We start from the raw sequence: 18,797 nt of genomic DNA, 5'->3' as shown, positions 1-18,797 counted from the left end.
TTAGGTTCAGGTTGCTTTGGATCAGAAGCTGTAACGATCTAAGGAAAGCTTCAACCTTTTCTTTACTGTCCAGAAAATAGACTTATGTTTTGATCCCGACTTTATAAGTGACTCAACATTTTGGCGTCTTATATTTTCATAACAGCCTCATTTGGGACTTTTGTTGAGAAGCACCACTCTGAACACCGGAGAACTTGAATTTGGCTGCGACTGCAGGCTCTTCCTATTACCCATTATTATGGCTCAAACCACAAGGATGACCTTAGACAGTCATCAAGTTCTCCAAGAGGAAATTAGGTCAATGTAGTGTAAATCTGCAATAAAACATGTTTCTGGCAAGAAAGAACTTTCCAAAGAACAGAGACTGATAAAAACATGAGCATGCAGCAGCTGTTATTGCTTGGACGCTTAATGGTCTCTAAAGGTTGCATGAACCTGTTTAAAGGTTACATTTAGTTTGCATTGACGTGATATGCGTCTTTTGCACAGGATGTTGTAAGTGATTGATTTGCTTTTGGTGTTTTTATGTAATTCCAGACTGTGGCCAAGCATCTGGGGGTGTTGAGGATGAGGGCGAGGCCCAGGCAGGCTGGATTGAAGGTGCCGCCATCTTGTTCTCAGTTATTATTGTTGTGCTGGTGACCGCCTTCAACGATTGGAGTAAAGAAAAGCAGTTCCGTGGGCTGCAGAGCCGCATCGAGCAGGAACAGAAGTTCACGGTCATCCGCATGGGTCAGGTCATCCAGATCCCGGTGGCTGAAATTGTCGTGGGAGATATTGCACAAATCAAATACGGTGAGAGTTCACTTTTGTGAATGGAGGAAATATGTTGAAAACCAGCTGATTTATGTCTACAGTGTGACAGAACTAGATGTGAATCCAGTGATCTCTGCCATATTTGTGCTTTATGAGCGCTGTGGCATTTATAAAGCATAGTTTTCCCCCCAGAACTCTTTGCCTTTGTATTAAACCTCAGAGGCGACTTCCTCATTGAATTCACCAGTGGTTTTGATGGATCATATGTGACTGCCAGTCTTCTCTGAGACACAAAGCATGGCTCATGACTCATGCTTACCGGCTTGTGTGAGTCACTGCGCTGCTGCTCATGGTGCCTGCAATGTGGGCGACGCGTGGGTTGTCCAAGAGCCACAGGAGAGATCCAAATCAGCCTCTGCTCTTCTCATTGCGCTATATTGCTGAATGTGTCTTTCTCTGTATCTCTTCCTCTCTTTTTTTAAAGTCATCCCAGAGTCATTCACCACCCCATGTTTTTTTCCATCAGGTGACCTTCTCCCAGCTGATGGTATCTTGATCCAGGGTAATGACCTGAAAATTGATGAAAGCTCTCTGACTGGGGAATCCGATCATGTCCGCAAATCTCTGGAGAAGGATCCCATGCTGCTTTCTGGTGAGATAGAATGTCTTTTTTTCTTGGTCGCATCCCCTTGTTAACATTGCTGTAGGGTGCGAAAGAGACCACAATCTATGATTAAACATGGACAAAAAACCCCCAAAGTATTAGGATTTTCATAAAAGTAAACAAAATTTAGAAGACGGGAAAAAAGCGGTTTTAATTAGATGTCAGCTTGAGTGCTGATGTCATTTAAAAGCAAAAAAAGTAAATGTATATTTTTATATTATCATATTTTTCATTCTCCTGTCAAATTATTATTCTCGTTATATATTTGTAACTTTAAAATTATATTAAATAACTTTTGGAACTCACTCAATGGAATAGACATGAAGATCCTACTTTTTTTTTAATCATTGTGATTTAGAACGCAAGCAGTCATTTAGCGCACATGCTTTTATGCAAAGCCACTTAGAGTACACTACAGAAACCATCCCCCGGAGCAGCCTCGCTCAAGCATACAATCACTTGTTAAGGTGTAAGGTTGGGGGGGGGGGGGGGGCATTTTTCACAAATATATAATTGTCTAATCTAAATGTTTGATCGTGCAGTGGATTTTTATTTTTACAATGAGGCAATTAATGCACAATAGCTTACAAACAGTGCAAGCCTGATTTTGTGAGCTGTAAGTCGACCTTATGTGTGTACTTTGAGTTTGCACGAGCACACCACTCTCTCGGAGAGCACACGAGTGCTGAATGGTTTAAACACTGGCAAGACTTAAAAGAAATGCAAATTATACAATTTAGTGATGATACAACACTGCCTCTATTGTGCAGGTGACTTTGTTAGTTATTTAATAAATAAATATGAATTGTATCTCACCTTCATCATTGTAATCACTATGCTGATGACACTCAACTCTACCTCTAATTCCATACTGATGATCCGACGGTAGCTACTCGCATCTCAGCTTGTCTAACAGACCTTTCTTGCTGGATGAAGGACTGTCACCTTCAGCTCAACCTTGCCAAGCCCTTGCTACTTGTACTGCGTTTAAGCTAACTGAGACTTGTTATAGCACTTATATATTATTGCTCTCAAGTTGTTTTTGATTGCTTCCATTGTTCTCAATTGTAAGTCACTTTGGATAAAAGCGTCTGCTAAATGACTAAATGTTATGTAAATGTAAATATAATTATTTTATCTGCACTGGGCAGAGATTGAGACTGTGCTGGTGCATGCGGTGTGTCGTCAGCTTGAGATCTGTTTATTATTAACTTCCCCATAACGATTATTGGCTGATAGTGATCATTAGCTGATCAATCAGAGCATCCCTAATTGTAATGAATCAGTAAAGGTGAATCACTCTTTGGTCAACTGATATTTTAGGTGTGGAGATGAGGTTGGGACCATGCTTTTTCAGTAGTACTACATAGCATAGTACTAGTAGCACAACATGACTGTATATTAGTAATATTTGTTGATTTCTTTTTGGGATTTGAAAGGACCCAGAAACAGTGACTCATGATGTCAGACTTAATACACATCTTGCCAACCTTGAGCTTTAGCAACTAGTCTACACCACACTACTGCCAGTATTTTTTTCTTTATTAATTTATTTTTATTTTTTTTTAGAAATTACAGTTTATTAATATTTATCAAATAGTAGTATTGACTGGAAAAAGGTAAAACCACTCACTGAGTTTAATTAGCTTTGTCATCTACTTTACTCAGTTATGCAGAAAAACATTACTTTCTTAAAAAACTAACAAAAAAAAACACTTGAAATGTACATTATTTAATGTTTGTTAATATTTAACAATAAAGGAAAAATGTCTTTTGTTATGCTAGTTGTTGCTATGATATTGAAATTGCTATCAAAAAGAATGAAATTTCAATGATATTGGTATTGACTGGTAGCTACCAGTTTCGTGAAGGCTTTCCTTCTGCTTTCTAACAGGAACTCATGTGATGGAGGGATCTGGCCGAATGGTGGTCTCTGCCGTGGGCCTGAATTCTCAGACTGGAATCATTTTCACCCTTTTGGGCGCTGGCGGTGAGGATGAGGAGAAGAAGGTGAAGAAAGGTGAGAAACTAATGTACTTTCATTCTCAATTGGATAACTCCCTCTCTCTTGGAGTGAGTAAACAGGCTACCTCTCTGTTTGGGAGGTTACCTACCATCAGCCTGCCAGAGGTAAGAGCCATTTACATAATTGTCGAACTGTCTTCCTCCCCCCAAAATGTGGGCTGCTCTGAAGGTTTACATTTGCCATTTATTTGGGGATTAATCACAGTATGTTAGTGAAGATGTAAAATGTCCCTTGAGTCACTTACCATTGTACTAAATATTTTGTCTTTAAAAATTTTGTTTTTCTACATCTTTCAGTTAGTTTTAATTGGCTAAAAGTTTTTGTAAACATTACATGCATAACACTCTGAAAATTGAACAGTCAAAGAAACAGTCATACCTGTCATGTTATTCTGTCTCCAATTCAGCATGCAGTATGTCCTTACTGCATGCACTGGTCCTCCAGGGTAAAAAAAACAAAACAAAAAACACCTGCTGTCAGTTCACAGTGTCTTTCATTTTCCTGTTTGTTGGGTTGTAATTCAGCAGTCAGACTGGTCTAAATGGTTTGCTGTCTCACTGCTAAAAGAGCAGCTCTGAAACTTTGAATATTTAGATTCTTTTTTTTGTTTTGTTTGTTAGAATGACGTCATTGTATTTTAGTCAGATAATTGCCGTAATTTCCCTTTTCCCCTCATGTTCCAAAAATATTTTTCTGTTGAATGTGTTTGCCAATGAAAATTGAGAGAACTGCTTTTTGGTTTCAGCCAAACCCTGTTGGCACTATCATAGTTTTGTGATGCAAGCGAACAAAAAATTGGAAATTTGTCAAACCGCTAAATTGTAATGAGGTTTTGTCAGCTGTATGCCACAGTCAAAAACAATGACCAAGCCGTCAGTGTACCCTGTATAAAGCCCCTCCAGTCCTTGTCTTTTTCTATAGATGACGCATCCAATCCCACATATACTCATGTAATGTAGTGTTACTTATCTAGTTTTTATTCTTTTGTTGTTGTGTTTCTTTCTTTTCTTCTTCTGTCTTTGGTTTATTTAATTTGAGTCATGTAATATCAGCGCTCCGCCCTCTCTCTCTCGTTTTAAACAGGTAAAAAACAAGGACCCCCTGAAAATCGCAACAAAGGTAACCTTACCCACTCCCTCTCCCTCTCCCTCTCCCCCTCCCACCTCCCCATTCAGCAGCGGAGTCTCGTGTCAGTCCCACTCACTCACTCGCTCACTTTCTCTGTCTGTCGCTTACCCCTTCCTGCTGAGCCCGGGGGAGCTTCACACCTCACTTTATCTATCAAAGGGTGCAACTCTCACATGCTGGAAACGGCACTAAGCAGCCAACTCCTCTTTATATAAAGTTTGTCAGTTGCTATAAATCTCGATTAATCTCAAATTAGTTTAAACATTTTTTTTCATGCCATTCTTGAATTTTTCTAAAATGAATATACACACACCCACAAAAAATATTGTTTATAAAATTTTATTATTATTTATTTTTATGCTATAGTGAGATATGCATTGCAACAATGGAAAAAAAAAAAGCTTTTTCCATCTAGACGAACAGTCAGTTGGTGATGGTCAGTACTTCATGGTTGGACAACTATTCGACCATCTTACTCTCATCCCTATTATCTGCAATGTTTTCTGCTCATAAATAATATTTAGGCAGACATATGTTGATATTTAATTTCCACCATAAAAACTTCAAATGCCTTTTGTTTAAAGGACTGGATTTGATAAACTCAGCCTTAAACCTTAAACGTATTGTTTAATTTCATACGTGAACATGTTATCATTGGCAATCCTAATGATTGCATGTATCAATTTTACTTCTGTAGATCTAATTTTTCACAAATTTGACATTTAGATGTCTCTCCTTTTCAGGAGGCAAACTCTCTCTGTGTGCTTGGCCGGGTCATCTGCAAACATTTGTACTGTTTTTCAGAGTGTGCCCTGGCTGACCCCAACAAACCCCTCCCCAGCCCCACCCCCTGTAGCGCTCAGGGACTGAGCATCTGCTCCAGACAGAGCTGCTCATTTTGTCTGCACAGATCTCCTTCGTTTTGCCCTTGGTCTCAAGCACACAAACACTTACACAAGCTGGTATTGGTTTAACAAAGTAAGGTCTGGTCTTAAAGTGTTGGCCAGAAGGCTATTTAGCAAGATTTGTGTTCAGGTCTCGCTTCATGGTATGATCTTGTACAAAACACCCACTTTTCACAATTGAATCAATTCCTGATGGATAAAATGTCCAGCCTTTTTTTAATCAATGTATAGCAAGAATAGTGTGTTACGAACAGGGCCTCATGTTGACTTATTAATTGTTCCTATTCATCCGTATGCTTTTGTGCATATGCACATTGCTTATTACTGTGTTCACGGTTTCATTGATGGTTTATGACGTGAAAGTAATGCTTAGGGACGTGGCTTATGTGGGAGTTGCACCCTTGCAAAATGGACCGTCTGTGGGTTGTTGTTTTTGTCCATTTCTTTACTTTAGCTCTTTGTTTTTCTCACTGTTGCTTCTTTCTAGGGTGTGGCTCAGGACTTCATGGTGTCTTGTACACTGTTCTCTTGGTCAAAATTTGACCTTTTCTTTCTCCTTTACCCTTTTTCTCTGGTTCCACACTTCTTTTGGGAGTGGAAAAATAAACCAGAATCTCTCTGATCTTTTTCGTCTTCCTTTTGCTCCTTGTTTTTCTCGTGGTGGTTGTTTATCTGGCTGTTTGGACCGTTTTTTCTGTTTTTAAGTTGTTTGTAAATCATTCTCTTGTTCGTCGTGCGTGCCTCTGTTTGTGTTGTCAGTCAGACAGTCAGTCCGTCCATCAATCCCCGATTCATGTGTGGTTGTTCTGGTCAGCTCTGTCAGTTCTGGTCAGTTTTGTGACTGTTGGTCAGGTAGGCTCTACAGAGTTTCAGCCTGTTGCACACCATGTTTGAGATGATACATAGGCTAACGGTAAAATAAAAAACGACTTTGCCTCTGTATCTTTTAAAATGAAGACTTAATGGGAATTTGGGGTTAGGGATCTGTCTAACCACAGCACAGTGGCTGAATTGAATCTTCGACTTGGTTCATTTTTGATTTTATTTTTTTAAACTAGCAGTTGGTTTGCCTTGATTTAATTTATTATATATATATGAAAGTATTATTCCCTTATTCCCTTATGTCTATTCCAGTTTGGTGCAGTTAATCATAGTACAATATTGCACAAGTTCAGTAAGTTGCTTTTAATGCTTTTAAAAGTGAATGGAACATGAGTAGATGCAACTATCAGAGGAGCCATGATGGCACCCATAAGATAAATAAAAGGCACATTTTGTTTAGACTAATAAGCTAATAAAACAGTCTTCAAACCAGAAAATAGATTTTCAATACAAATTTTTGAGAATTTAAGAAAAAAAAAGTATATTATGGGTTAAATATGAATATATTTTTTTCAGGTTTACACACCTAATATTTATAATAGTATTGAGTAGCTCATTGTCCAGTGCAAGTGTAGAGTCCGGTTTGCTTGAAATGGCTTGTGTGCTGCTTGGATCCTACCTAATTCAGTGTGTCTATCTTAACCTGCCGGGGAATGAGGTTAAGAGAATTTAGAGTTTTCTCTTTACCTGCCCAAATTCACTCAAGCAAAGTCAACTAACATTAAACAAGTGCTTCTGGTATGGTTCTTCTGTATAATACTCTAGGAACCCACTGTGTGACTTTTCCTCTAGCTATTACTGAATTGTCCATTCTCTCCCCTTTTCCCCATTCCCCCACCTCTCATCTCCCTCCATCCTTTTTTCGCATGTTCCTCCCTTGTTTCCATAACCACTCCTTAAAAATCAACCTCCACAGCTAAGACCCAGGATGGCATTGCTTTGGAGATCCAACCGCTGAAGAGTGAGGAAGGTGCAGAGTCAGAGGAGAAGGAGGAGAAAGAAGAAAAGGAGAAAAAGAAGGTCAACATCACCAAGAAAGAGAAGTCGGTCCTGCAGGGCAAGCTGACCAGGCTAGCTGTTCAGATTGGAAAAGCAGGTTAGAAGACAACACAACTGAGCATCAAGTGTGCCCAATAAACTCTAAAATGGTTAAATATCTCTTTCCCACAGTTTTTTTACTGTGCTTTTTGCAGTGAATTTTGTTGTTGATTTAGAATTAATAAAAAATGTCTCCGAGTAAAAATGTGTTGGTGCACTTAAGCCTTTTTGAACTTTGGAGAAGTAGAACATCAGTAGAACTTTGAAAAACATTTTTCAATTTATCCTTACCTACATCTGATGTCTCTAAGATGATGCCATATTTACCATAGCAAACGATGTGCAGCTTTAAAGCACAGTATTTATATTAATAAGCCACGTGTTGACTTTTACAAAAGCACATACATTTTTTCAGACATTACGTAAAATAAGTTCATTTTGTTCCCAAGGATTGATTTACTTACTGTCTAAAGAAAAAGTGTCACCCAGTATGGAAGCAGGCTTGTCCCTTTGGGATGTGTTCCACATAATTACCCTACTTCCTACAGTTACCCAATCAAATAATATTGAGATTGAGCACATCAGACCACAGCTGTTGCTGTTATGAATAAAAAGTCATATTGGTTTTGAAACTCCCTCTCATCCGGCAGGTCTCATCATGTCTGCTGTGACCGTCATCATCCTCATCCTGTACTTTGTTATTGATACATTTGGCGTCCAGCGCCGTGAGTGGACAGCAGAGTGCACTCCAATCTACATTCAATACTTTGTGAAGTTTTTCATTATTGGCGTGACCGTGCTGGTGGTAGCCGTGCCTGAGGGGCTGCCTCTAGCTGTCACTATCTCTCTCGCTTATTCCGTCAAGGTGAGAGCCTTTGGGTTAGTTTACCACCACAAACCTGTATAAGTCAGTAAACTTTGCTTGATTCTTTACATTAGTGATAAGCTATGTTTGAGGGCTAAAGCACACTCCTTTTCCCTGAGTATAACCACATTAATTCCTAATTAATTCAACAGAAAATGATGAAAGACAACAACCTGGTGAGGCACCTGGATGCCTGTGAGACCATGGGTAATGCCACTGCCATCTGCTCGGACAAAACTGGAACACTGACTATGAATCGCATGACAGTCGTGCAGGCTTTCATAGGTGACACACACTATAAAAGCATTCCTGAATCAGAGGCCATTAATCAAGAGACTCTTGAGCTACTGGTGAACAGCATCTCCATAAACTCAGCCTACACTACCAAGATCCTGGTAAGAATTGGCCATACACAAATGAGATGCAGATAAATGAATGATCTGTTTTGTTTTCTGTTTATTAATTAATTATAGGGTTGTCAAATTAGAAGTCCACAATGAAACCCCAGCCAAAACACACTTACCAAGAGCAGACAGCACAAAATGACTAGGGAGCCATTCACATAAGGCATTTTAATTGCATTAAATAATAATAATAAATATAAACCGTAATATAAAAAAAGACAAAAGCACAACAAATTACTAAACAATAAAGTTACAATGAAAACTGATAATGTAAAAATAACATTCAAATTCAAAGTATTATTTTGCTCTGTACTATATACTTTGTATATACAATAAATAATCATAAAATAGTGTTCCTGTAGCTCAATTGGTAGAGCATTGCGATATCAAGCGCAAGGTTGGGGGTTCGATTCCCCAGGAACACATGAGTAAAGGTAAAAATTGATAGCCTGAATGCACTGTAAATCGCTTTGGATAAAAGCGTCTGCTAAATGCATAAATTTTAATTTAATTTAATAAAATGACAATAGTCTGAACTACTTTTTAGAATACATCAAACAGATTGAAAAATCAAACACTTAGCAAAATGGATTGTGGTCAGGCAGAGAAAGAATTATGTTCAAAGATGTGTAATAAAACAATATATGGACATAATTTGCAGCCATTTTCTTATGTCTGTTCAGTCCTTTACTTGTCTGCCACAATATGTTTCAATGATTGCAAGTTATTATTTTTTTTCTCTGAAAATATCGATTAAATTATTTTTCGTTTTGAACCTTTCTTGACTACTATTTACCATACATCTTTCTTTCTCATAGCCTTCTGAGAAGGAGGGAGGTCTGCCAAGGCACGTGGGTAATAAGACAGAGTGTGCCCTTCTTGGTCTGGTGTTGGACCTGAAGAGAGACTATCAGCCTATTAGAGATGAGGTTCCTGAGGAGAAACTTTATAAGGTTTACACATTCAACTCCTCCCGGAAGAGCATGAGCACTGTACTAAAGAACAGCAGTGGTCCCGGCTTCCGAATGTACAGCAAAGGCGCCTCTGAGATTGTCCTGCGCAAGTATGCTAAATAAACTTATTCTCAAGCTCTTAAAGGGGTCTTGTCTTATAAGGAATAACATTTTTACTTAATATTTAGAAATTGAGTTTGATATATGATGAAAAGTTCTGACGTTTTTGGTTTTCTAATGTCACAAACCTGAAGCATTAACTTGGCACTTCTTAAAGGCACAGCAGCAAAATAATTGACTTTATTATTTTTGGAGAAGGGAATTAAATTATATGAAAGATATGGTGAAAAATATGACCCCTTTACTTGCAGCAAAATGTAATCATTGCAGTTTGTAGTGATTATTCAACTTTTCTCTTTTCTGTCAGGTGTTCCCATATCCTTGATGCTTCAGGCCAGCCACGTGTCTTCAAGGCCAAAGATCGGGATGAGATGGTGCGGAAAGTGATCGAGCCAATGGCCTGTGACGGGTTAAGGACCATTTGCATAGCCATGAGGGACTTCTCAACAGAGCCAGACTGGGACAACGAGGCTGACATTCTGAATGACCTGACCTGCATCTGTGTTGTGGGTATTGAAGACCCCGTTCGTCCTGAGGTGAGAGAAATGGTCCTGTTTTTTGCTAATAGCGGCGTGCTTGTCCATAGTGCTGGAATTGCACACTTCACATGGGCTGGAGATTTGTATACTTCAGGCCTCTGTTCATAATGAGACATGACAATCATTAGGGGCCGGCTTTTTCGCGACTGGGGCAACCCGCCACATTTCATGTAATGAAAATTTATTGACCTTGATTATCATGTGATGATGATGGATTATTTGCAGTGTCAAGTACTATGTGAAAGTGTGGCCTCATTGGTGGAGGGACAAACTGACCTAATTCCCTTGAAGGTGGTAAAATAAGTACATGACAGGCGATGTGCTGTTTTTAATTATGATATTGGATCAGTGCAGAATTAACGTCTGTTTCCCTCAAATGAGGTGGCATATGTAATTCTATAATGGAATGCATGACTGATATTTAGGTTAAAATGTTTCCTTCAGACTTTATTGATCAATTTTATCTCTGTTCCCTTCTACAATGTGCTTAAAAGCCATCCTTTCTGTAAGTCCACAACTATACAATTATTTTTTACTGTTAAGCATCCCAGCTTGGCATCATTATGAGTAGATCAAAGGAAACAAAAAGAATAGCCAGTAAGTTTTAGCCTGGAATTTTTAGAGAACTTTTCTATTTAAAAAAAAAGCCTTAAGAAGTCATTGAGTCATGAAAATTAACAAAAACTTGGAGTAAAGGAAATTTCCTCAGTAAATGTTTTTTTTTCCTCCCAGTTGCTTAGATCTTAAATATTTAAACTGATTGTTGTGATTTCATATAAAATTATAGTTAAAAATCCCTATCGAGTAATCATAAACCAACGAACAAATATACATTTTTGGAAGTTAATTGCGGTGTAGAATGGTTGCTTTTGTTGAATCGATTATTATCCTCTTTCCATTTACAATGCAGTCAGTTGCTCTGCCAAGCCCCCCTGGCCCCCCCTCTGGCACTGGGCCTGGACTTAAGGCTGGTTTTGTGGTCCAGGGTCACATTTATGAATTTGTAAATGCAGGTTAAAGTATTTAATGTCCCTCAGAACTGTGTTAAATAGTGTGTAAATGCATCTAAATGCCATTTCTAATGCAGCTTATGCGTTTCCTTCTGCATTGCAAAGAAAAAATTTACTACTGATACTGATTTAATTTGCTTGGCAACAACCCAAATGCAAGAATTTGACTCAAAAGATTGTGCACACTTATAGAAAAAAATGGCTTAAAGGTAAAAATGCCCATAAAACTGTCAGCTGTCCACAGTAGTCTTTAAGATACCAGCACAATAACACACTCAATTTTTTTTAAATATCGCACACCCCTAATTTCTATTATTTAATATAAAAATGTATTGATAATAATTGTTTAAATTAATATAATTATTAATACATTTGATTCATCCATTTTCCTAACAATGGTTCAAAGGCTGAAATGTAAAGTTGATCATTTTATAAAACTTAGTTTTTGTGAAAACTTGTATCTGAACTGTAAATGATGCTCTTTTACAGTTTAATATGGTACTATAGACATTGCTCTACCTCGCTCATATAGTATTAATTTTATTTGTGCAGGTCTTAAAAAAGGTCTTAAAGCCTTAAATTTGAGCTTAAAAATTCTGCAGAAACCCTGCTAACAGAAATTTGCTTTGAGCTGGCACAAAATACTGTGTTTTATGGTTGGAGTTGATGCAGAGGGCAATATTATGTTATGGCATTGGTCTGAGAGTGGGGCTAGCCCATTTACAGCTTTGAAATTAAATTGTGATTGAGATTATAAAATGGACTTGAATGTTTTTGTCCTAGTGAAAATGAATCTTATTTGGTTTATTTCTGCTATTGCAGGGAAGACAAGAGGCAAGTCTAGAGTTTATTAATGCACACACAGGTTTCTCTAAATCAAGCAACATGTTCCTCACATGCATCCCTTGTGAAGTATCTCTGTCCATGGAAGCACTGGGAGGTTTTTAATTATCTATAAATAAATGAGCTTATTGGTTCTAATTACGGGTATGGTTTGATACATTGCAAGACTGAGTGGGGATAATTATATAGGACTCCAGCATACATACTCAAAACCTCTGGATCCTGCCTCTTCATGCGTTAAGTTGTCTCGGTACCTCTTACTGCTTAACACACAATGAGCTGACAGGATGCCTCACTAAGAGTGACTGCAATGTCCTCATCTCTCACTGAAAAAGTCCAGCAGTGACATGGATGAAGAAATTTGTCTTGCTTTTAGCCACAATGTCTATAATGGCAACGAAATGCAGGGAACCTCTTTTCCATGGGAATCAGCCTTGTTAATATATTTAAAACGGTCACTAAATATGATTTATTACCGAAAAATAAATTTTTCTTTTTAACATTTTACATTTTTATATAAATTGGTTTCAATTAAGTGGTTTCAATTAAATGAACATTATTTATTATATAAAATAATATTTTATAATCATTTTTTTTCTAATGTTTTTGCTTATTTTTTTATTTTATTTTTTCTTAAGCACAGTGGTGAAGGGCTATACGCAATGGAACATTTGAGAATATAGATTACTAACTGTTTATTTATCATATATTTTGCCATTATTGCGCAACTGGGGAAATGGATTGAAATCTTGATGATAATTAATTGTGAAATCCTCTGTCTAATGGAGTTTGATCCAAGTACATCCAGACTATTTTACATTGATCTCTTATTTATTTTCCAATTATCAGATATATTTATCTCCAGATTCAAAACCGAAGTGGCTGAATGGATATGGCAGTGGTTGCTAGGCTGCTCAACATGCTTTGTATATAATGGTCCTTCTATTCCTCCGGTGTGCAGGTCCCTGAGGCTATCTCTAAATGTCAGCGAGCAGGCATCACTGTCCGAATGGTCACTGGAGACAACATCAACACAGCCCGCGCCATCGCCACCAAATGTGGAATTCTGCAGCCTGGAGAGGACTTCCTGTGCCTGGAAGGCAAAGACTTCAACCAGCAGATTCGCAATGACAAAGGAGAGGTAAAGAGCTACAGAGCTGTATCTGCAGATGTCTTAAGTCGACATGTAAAGTGTTTATTTCAGTGTTGTCTTCATCTTTAGGTTGAACAAGAGCGTCTTGACAAGGTCTGGCCCAAACTGCGTGTTCTGGCTCGTTCCTCGCCAACAGACAAACACACTCTGGTTAAAGGTGAGATCTTTACCTATAGTTGGAAGAGCTTCTAATTCACTCTTCCACTGATAACATCACTATTTAAGCTTAAATTATAAAACAAAGTGTTTGAAAACCAACTGGTGGAAGGTTTATTCACATACATTTTGGTTTATCTTTAGGCAGTTTCTGTATTGTCTTTCAGGCATCATTGACAGCACAGTTGGAGAAACCAGACAGGTGGTGGCTGTGACTGGAGATGGCACTAATGACGGACCTGCCCTTAAAAAAGCAGATGTTGGCTTTGCTATGGTAAATGATTGGCTTTTCTGTATGTGTTCCTATAATCGCACAACTGTTGTTTTTCTTACAAATATGGTTTTATTCAAACATTTTGTGCATATATTATTCTGACCTAGTTTGTTTTAGGTAGAGGTAGACTGCTCGGACATTTATGCAGGCATTCTATAAAAGAGTTTCTTTCTTTGTCTAACAGGGTATTGCGGGCACAGATGTTGCAAAGGAGGCCTCTGACATCATCCTTACCGATGACAACTTCACCAGTATCGTCAAAGCTGTGATGTGGGGGCGCAATGTCTATGACAGCATCTCCAAGTTTCTGCAGTTTCAATTGACTGTCAATGTGGTGGCAGTGATTGTTGCCTTCACTGGGGCCTGCATCACACAGGTACATTTACATAATTTGACTTCACTTCCTCAGACCCAGCGTATAGATTTATGTCGTTATATAATTGTTTAGTATTTCGAAATAAGAATTATGAATCTTGAGGGAAGGAAATCTTATAATAATTTTCATAATATCAGGTAATTCAGAATTATTGTCCTGTGAAAAAATTCAGGCAAGATGGTACAGGTAAAAAAAGTTACTGCAAATATATATAAATATTTGTAAATGGATGTTTTTTTGTTTGTTTTTCGTTAGATGTTAAGACAAATTTGTTATAATTAAAATGTAGTATATAAACATTTTTAAAAGAAAAATGAGCTGAAGTTGTCCTTGACAAATCATAAACAATGTTGTATCTCTCAGAATTTTAAAAAGAGAGAGAGAGAGAGAGAGAGAGAGAGAGAGAGAGAGAATGTGCTCCAAGTTAAACATCAGTACACTTAATGTGGCATATGTAGTCTTAGAGAAATAACCTTTACAGCACACAAAAGGTAACACTTTAGAATAGGGAACACATATTCACTATTAACTAAGAGTTTCCCTCAATAAACTCCTAATGTGCAGGTAATTAATTGTCAGTAAGGTAGTTGTTAAGTTTAGGTATTGGGTAAAGGGATCTTGAACATGGTCATACAGAACAAGGCATTAGTATGTGGCTGCAAGTACTAATAAACAGCCAATACACTAGTAATATGAATGCAACTAGTTAATAGTGAGAATCTGACCTTAAAATAAAATGTTACCAAAAAGATTGCTGGGTTTCAGGAGTATAAATATGAGTATTTGGTGGTTAAGAATGGCATTGTGGGAGACAATTCATCATAACGTGCCATAACAGATCTCAGCCAAGTATTTTATGTTTATAGTGAACATACTAAGGCCATTTAGTGCTGATGCCAGATTTTGGCTAATAATGGGCTGGACAGTCTTGTTGTGTCCCTGCCTAACTACATTACATATGACAATACTGTAGTAATGTCCTGTCTGTGGAGTCTCATTTCAGTTTGTTTTGTCTGCAGGACTCTCCACTTAAAGCTGTTCAGATGTTGTGGGTAAATCTGATTATGGATACTCTGGCTTCTTTGGCTCTGGCAACAGAACCCCCAACAGAAGCGCTCCTGCTGAGGAGACCTTACGGACGAGACAAGCCACTCATTTCCAGGACTATGATGAAGAACATTTTGGGTCATGCTGTTTACCAGCTTACCATCACATTTACTCTTCTCTTTGCTGGTAAGAGGCTTTTGTATTCATGATTAAGTCCAAATCAAGTCCAAATGAATGTCAGTAATCATAATTATTTACTTTTTATGGCACTTTGAACTGTAATGAAAACTCAAATGGGAATGATGGTTGCTTAGCAACTAGCATTTCTCTTTTGTAATATTCAAAACATTAGAATGTGCCTTAAAGGAGCTATGTGGAGGTTTTTACTTAAAAAAAAATCTTTAAGATAGAGTTTTCATTTGTACATGTATGAGCCAACCATTATGTAAAAAAAAGAATGACACCTCGACTGTCCACCACGGTTGCCTCTATCAGCCTGTAGGCTCAATTGTGTGTGGAGGAGTCGGGCCCGAATTGGCGCGAAAATTCACAAAATGTGACGTCATGCGTGTTCTCGTCTACTTGGGCTTACAACCGTATGGCATGCCAGCCATTATAGTAAGCAGCGGCAATAGTGTTTTCAAATGGACTCTGCGGATGGAAAGAAGCGACCACCCTCCAGCACAATTCAGACACCCACGGACACTCCTCGTGAGTAAAAAAAAAAAAAAGAGCGTGTGCACTGAGAACTAGCATGAGACTGGCTGCAGTTCCTCTAACGGCCACTGGTGTCAGTAACGGTTAGAAATTTCAGAACCTACGCAGTGCTCCTTTAACCACCAATAAGTTTTACCATGAAATGTCAGTATTGGACATTTTAGGGAAAACTACTTTGTGAAACGTTCGTCTCAAGTCTAAATGGATCTGAAGGTTTGTCTCTCTGCATAATCATCTCTTTATATGACTTTTATAAAATGCTTATTTGCAAAATTAAAATGAATATTATTTTAATAAAATTAGCATTTTACTTTTTGTGAATATTGTAATTTAAGATCATTATTACAACTCTGTAGACTGATGTTAAATATTCTCCTTGCCATTAATGAAAGCTAAAAGCTCATTGCTTTCTCTGAATTCTCGCTTTTCTAACTCTAATGAATGTAATGAAGATGGTTTTTTATATATATGCATTTTTGAGTATTTTTTTCCACATTAGGCTTGCATGTTAAAGGTGTTAAGTTAAAAGTCTCGATCCCAACTGAGAATTTCACAGTGGAAACTTGCTAGTAATAGGCAGCAAATATGTAAATCCTGGATTTAAATCAGTCTTTGCTGCCTACAGTGCAATAGATCACATCGCAGACTACCTAAAGCCCTAAGGCATGCCACAGTGCTTCAGGAGAGTTCCCTGTAAATGTTCCCATGTTGTACTGCTGCCACCTGACTAGACAAGTTTATCACAAGATTACATTGCCCATGGGTTAAGGAACAGCTGTACAGAAGACCCCATTCTATGAAGTTTGAATACATACTCTGTCTCAATGGACATTACACTTGACTGTATATTTTTAAATCAACAGTAGCATGTACAGGTGCATTTCAATAAATTTAGCATGTTGTGGGAAAGTACATTTCAGTAATTCAACTGAAATTGTGAAACTCATGTATTAAATAAATTCAGTGCACACTGTCTGAAGTGGTTTTAGTCTTTTTTTTTTTCATTGCAGTTAAAAGAACCAAAGACTTAATGTACTTCGGTCTGTGTGCACTGAATTTATTTAATACACGAGTTTCACAATTTGAGTTAAATTACTGAAATAAATGAACTTTTCTACAACATTCTAATTTATTGAGATGCCCCTGTATTTACTGAGATCCTTCCTGACATACAACACTGACTTTTTGAAACTGATCATGATCTTTCACATAACTTATTTATGGAAACCGTTTTTCTCTGCCCAAAGGTGAGAAAATCTTTAACATTGATAGTGGCCGCAACTCCCCTCTGCACTCCCCACCATCCGAACACTACACCATAATCTTCAACGTCTTCGTCATGATGCAGCTTTTCAATGAGATCAATGCCCGCAAAATCCATGGAGAGAGGAACGTGTTTGAGGGAATTTACAGGAACCCCATTTTCTGCTGCGTTGTTCTGGGAACCTTTGCTCTGCAGGTATAAAATTTCTTAAAATGTGCATTATCAAATAAAAGCATAGCCTCTCTCAATGCCTCTAAGTATATGACTATATAATCTTTATGAAAATGGGATAGTTTTTTGCTTGTTTAAAAGCTGTTGTAGAAAGAAAAGGCTTCTATCACTGCATGTTGACTGAATTGTGTATTAATGTGCTAAGTTGCTGCTTAGCTACAGTTAAACTCTTTCCACAATAGGGTACAAATCGGTGATGAAACTTAAAAAAAATGTATAAATAAAAGAGGTCCCCAACAATGGTCAGGTAAACTGCTTTACCTGCTGATTGTCTCCCTCAGGATACATACATTTGACACTTTATATTGTTATACACACATCTGCAGCCAGTTGACTTAAACACTGGACTAGTCTGACTAACTAGCAATTAGTAAGTAATCAGTCTTACTTTTTTAACTCAAATTTGCGCGATCCATTATTACCGTATTTTCCGGACTATAAGTCGCACTTTTTTTCATAGTTTGGCTGGTCCTGCGACTTATAGTCAGGTGTGACTTATTTATCAAAATTAATTTGACATGAACCGAGAGAAATTAACTAACAGAAAACATTACCGTCTACAGCCGCGAGAGGGTGCTCTATGCTGCCAGAGATGCTGCTCTGTGCTCCTGTAGTCTACACTGAGCAGCTTAGAGCACCCTCTCGCGGCTGTAGATGGTAATGTTTTCTCTTGGTTCTTGGGTCTAAATAAATGCGACTTATAGTCCGGTGCGACTTATATATGTTTTTTCCCTCATCATGACATTTTTTTGGACTGATGCGACTTATACTCAGGTGCGACTTATAGCCCGAAAAATACGTTATGTAACGGACTTCAAAAAATCTCTCCACAACTTCCCCCACCTAACTACGAACTTGTCTGAAACTACTAACTTGTATGACTAGTCTGAGCAGTTTATGCAACCAGCCACTGATGTGTTTAAAACTAGTAAAACTACCACTGTATTATAAAAATAATACACCTGAGGTCATACATTACAGCTATTTCACCACAACTACAGAGGTTTAAAGTAATGAAAAAAACATCTCTTAACCATGTTGAAATTTCTGTAACTCAGTCTCTTATGGCTTATTGCTGGACTAATGGAATACACCTTGTTACAGATAGTCATAGTGCAGTTTGGAGGGAAGCCGTTCTCTTGCACAGCCCTCACCATTGATCAGTGGCTCTGGTGTGTCTTCATAGGAGTTGGTGAGCTGCTTTGGGGCCAGGTAAGGCAAATCTCTACAAAATGTTGTTGTTCATCCCTAATCAGTACCTCAGTGGAAAAAAAATAATAATTGCAAAGCAACTTGTTAGTTACTTGAGCGCATTTACAGATGGCAGAGAGAAAGAGGGAGATCCACAAGCTTCTCAGTGTTGAAATAATGAAAACATCACGGCAGAATGCACATGCGTAGGTGATGTGGAACATCTTTAGTTCTCTCTTCAATCCCACTGGGATG

At 37.9% G+C, this 18,797-nt stretch overlaps 1 protein-coding gene across 7 annotated transcripts in view; it reads left to right on the top strand.

Annotated features, from left to right (window-relative positions):
- LOC132119458 (plasma membrane calcium-transporting ATPase 2-like) overlaps positions 1-18,797 on the top strand; it is an 82,197-nt gene that overhangs the window by 50,782 nt on the left and 12,618 nt on the right. For 5 of the 7 annotated variants that reach the window (XM_059529446.1, XM_059529440.1, XM_059529442.1 and 2 more), the window contains exons 4-19: positions 538-795; positions 1,283-1,408; positions 3,315-3,440; positions 4,530-4,565; positions 7,278-7,457; positions 8,050-8,264; positions 8,417-8,659; positions 9,487-9,731; positions 10,049-10,277; positions 13,095-13,274; positions 13,356-13,443; positions 13,610-13,716; positions 13,901-14,092; positions 15,112-15,325; positions 17,104-17,315; positions 18,456-18,563. In XM_059529446.1, the coding sequence (XP_059385429.1) occupies positions 538-795; positions 1,283-1,408; positions 3,315-3,440; positions 4,530-4,565; positions 7,278-7,457; positions 8,050-8,264; positions 8,417-8,659; positions 9,487-9,731; positions 10,049-10,277; positions 13,095-13,274; positions 13,356-13,443; positions 13,610-13,716; positions 13,901-14,092; positions 15,112-15,325; positions 17,104-17,315; positions 18,456-18,563 (2,759 nt within the window). The remainder of the gene's footprint in view (positions 1-537; positions 796-1,282; positions 1,409-3,314; positions 3,441-4,529; positions 4,566-7,277; positions 7,458-8,049; positions 8,265-8,416; positions 8,660-9,486; positions 9,732-10,048; positions 10,278-13,094; positions 13,275-13,355; positions 13,444-13,609; positions 13,717-13,900; positions 14,093-15,111; positions 15,326-17,103; positions 17,316-18,455; positions 18,564-18,797) is intronic. The other 2 variants (XM_059529443.1, XM_059529445.1) reach the window with 1 other exon arrangement.

This window comes from Carassius carassius, chromosome 38 (genome assembly GCF_963082965.1).
Source record: "Carassius carassius chromosome 38, fCarCar2.1, whole genome shotgun sequence".
In the NCBI taxonomy this organism is placed as follows: domain Eukaryota; kingdom Metazoa; phylum Chordata; class Actinopteri; order Cypriniformes; family Cyprinidae; genus Carassius; species Carassius carassius.
This window is presented reverse-complemented; position numbering and strand designations above follow the sequence as displayed.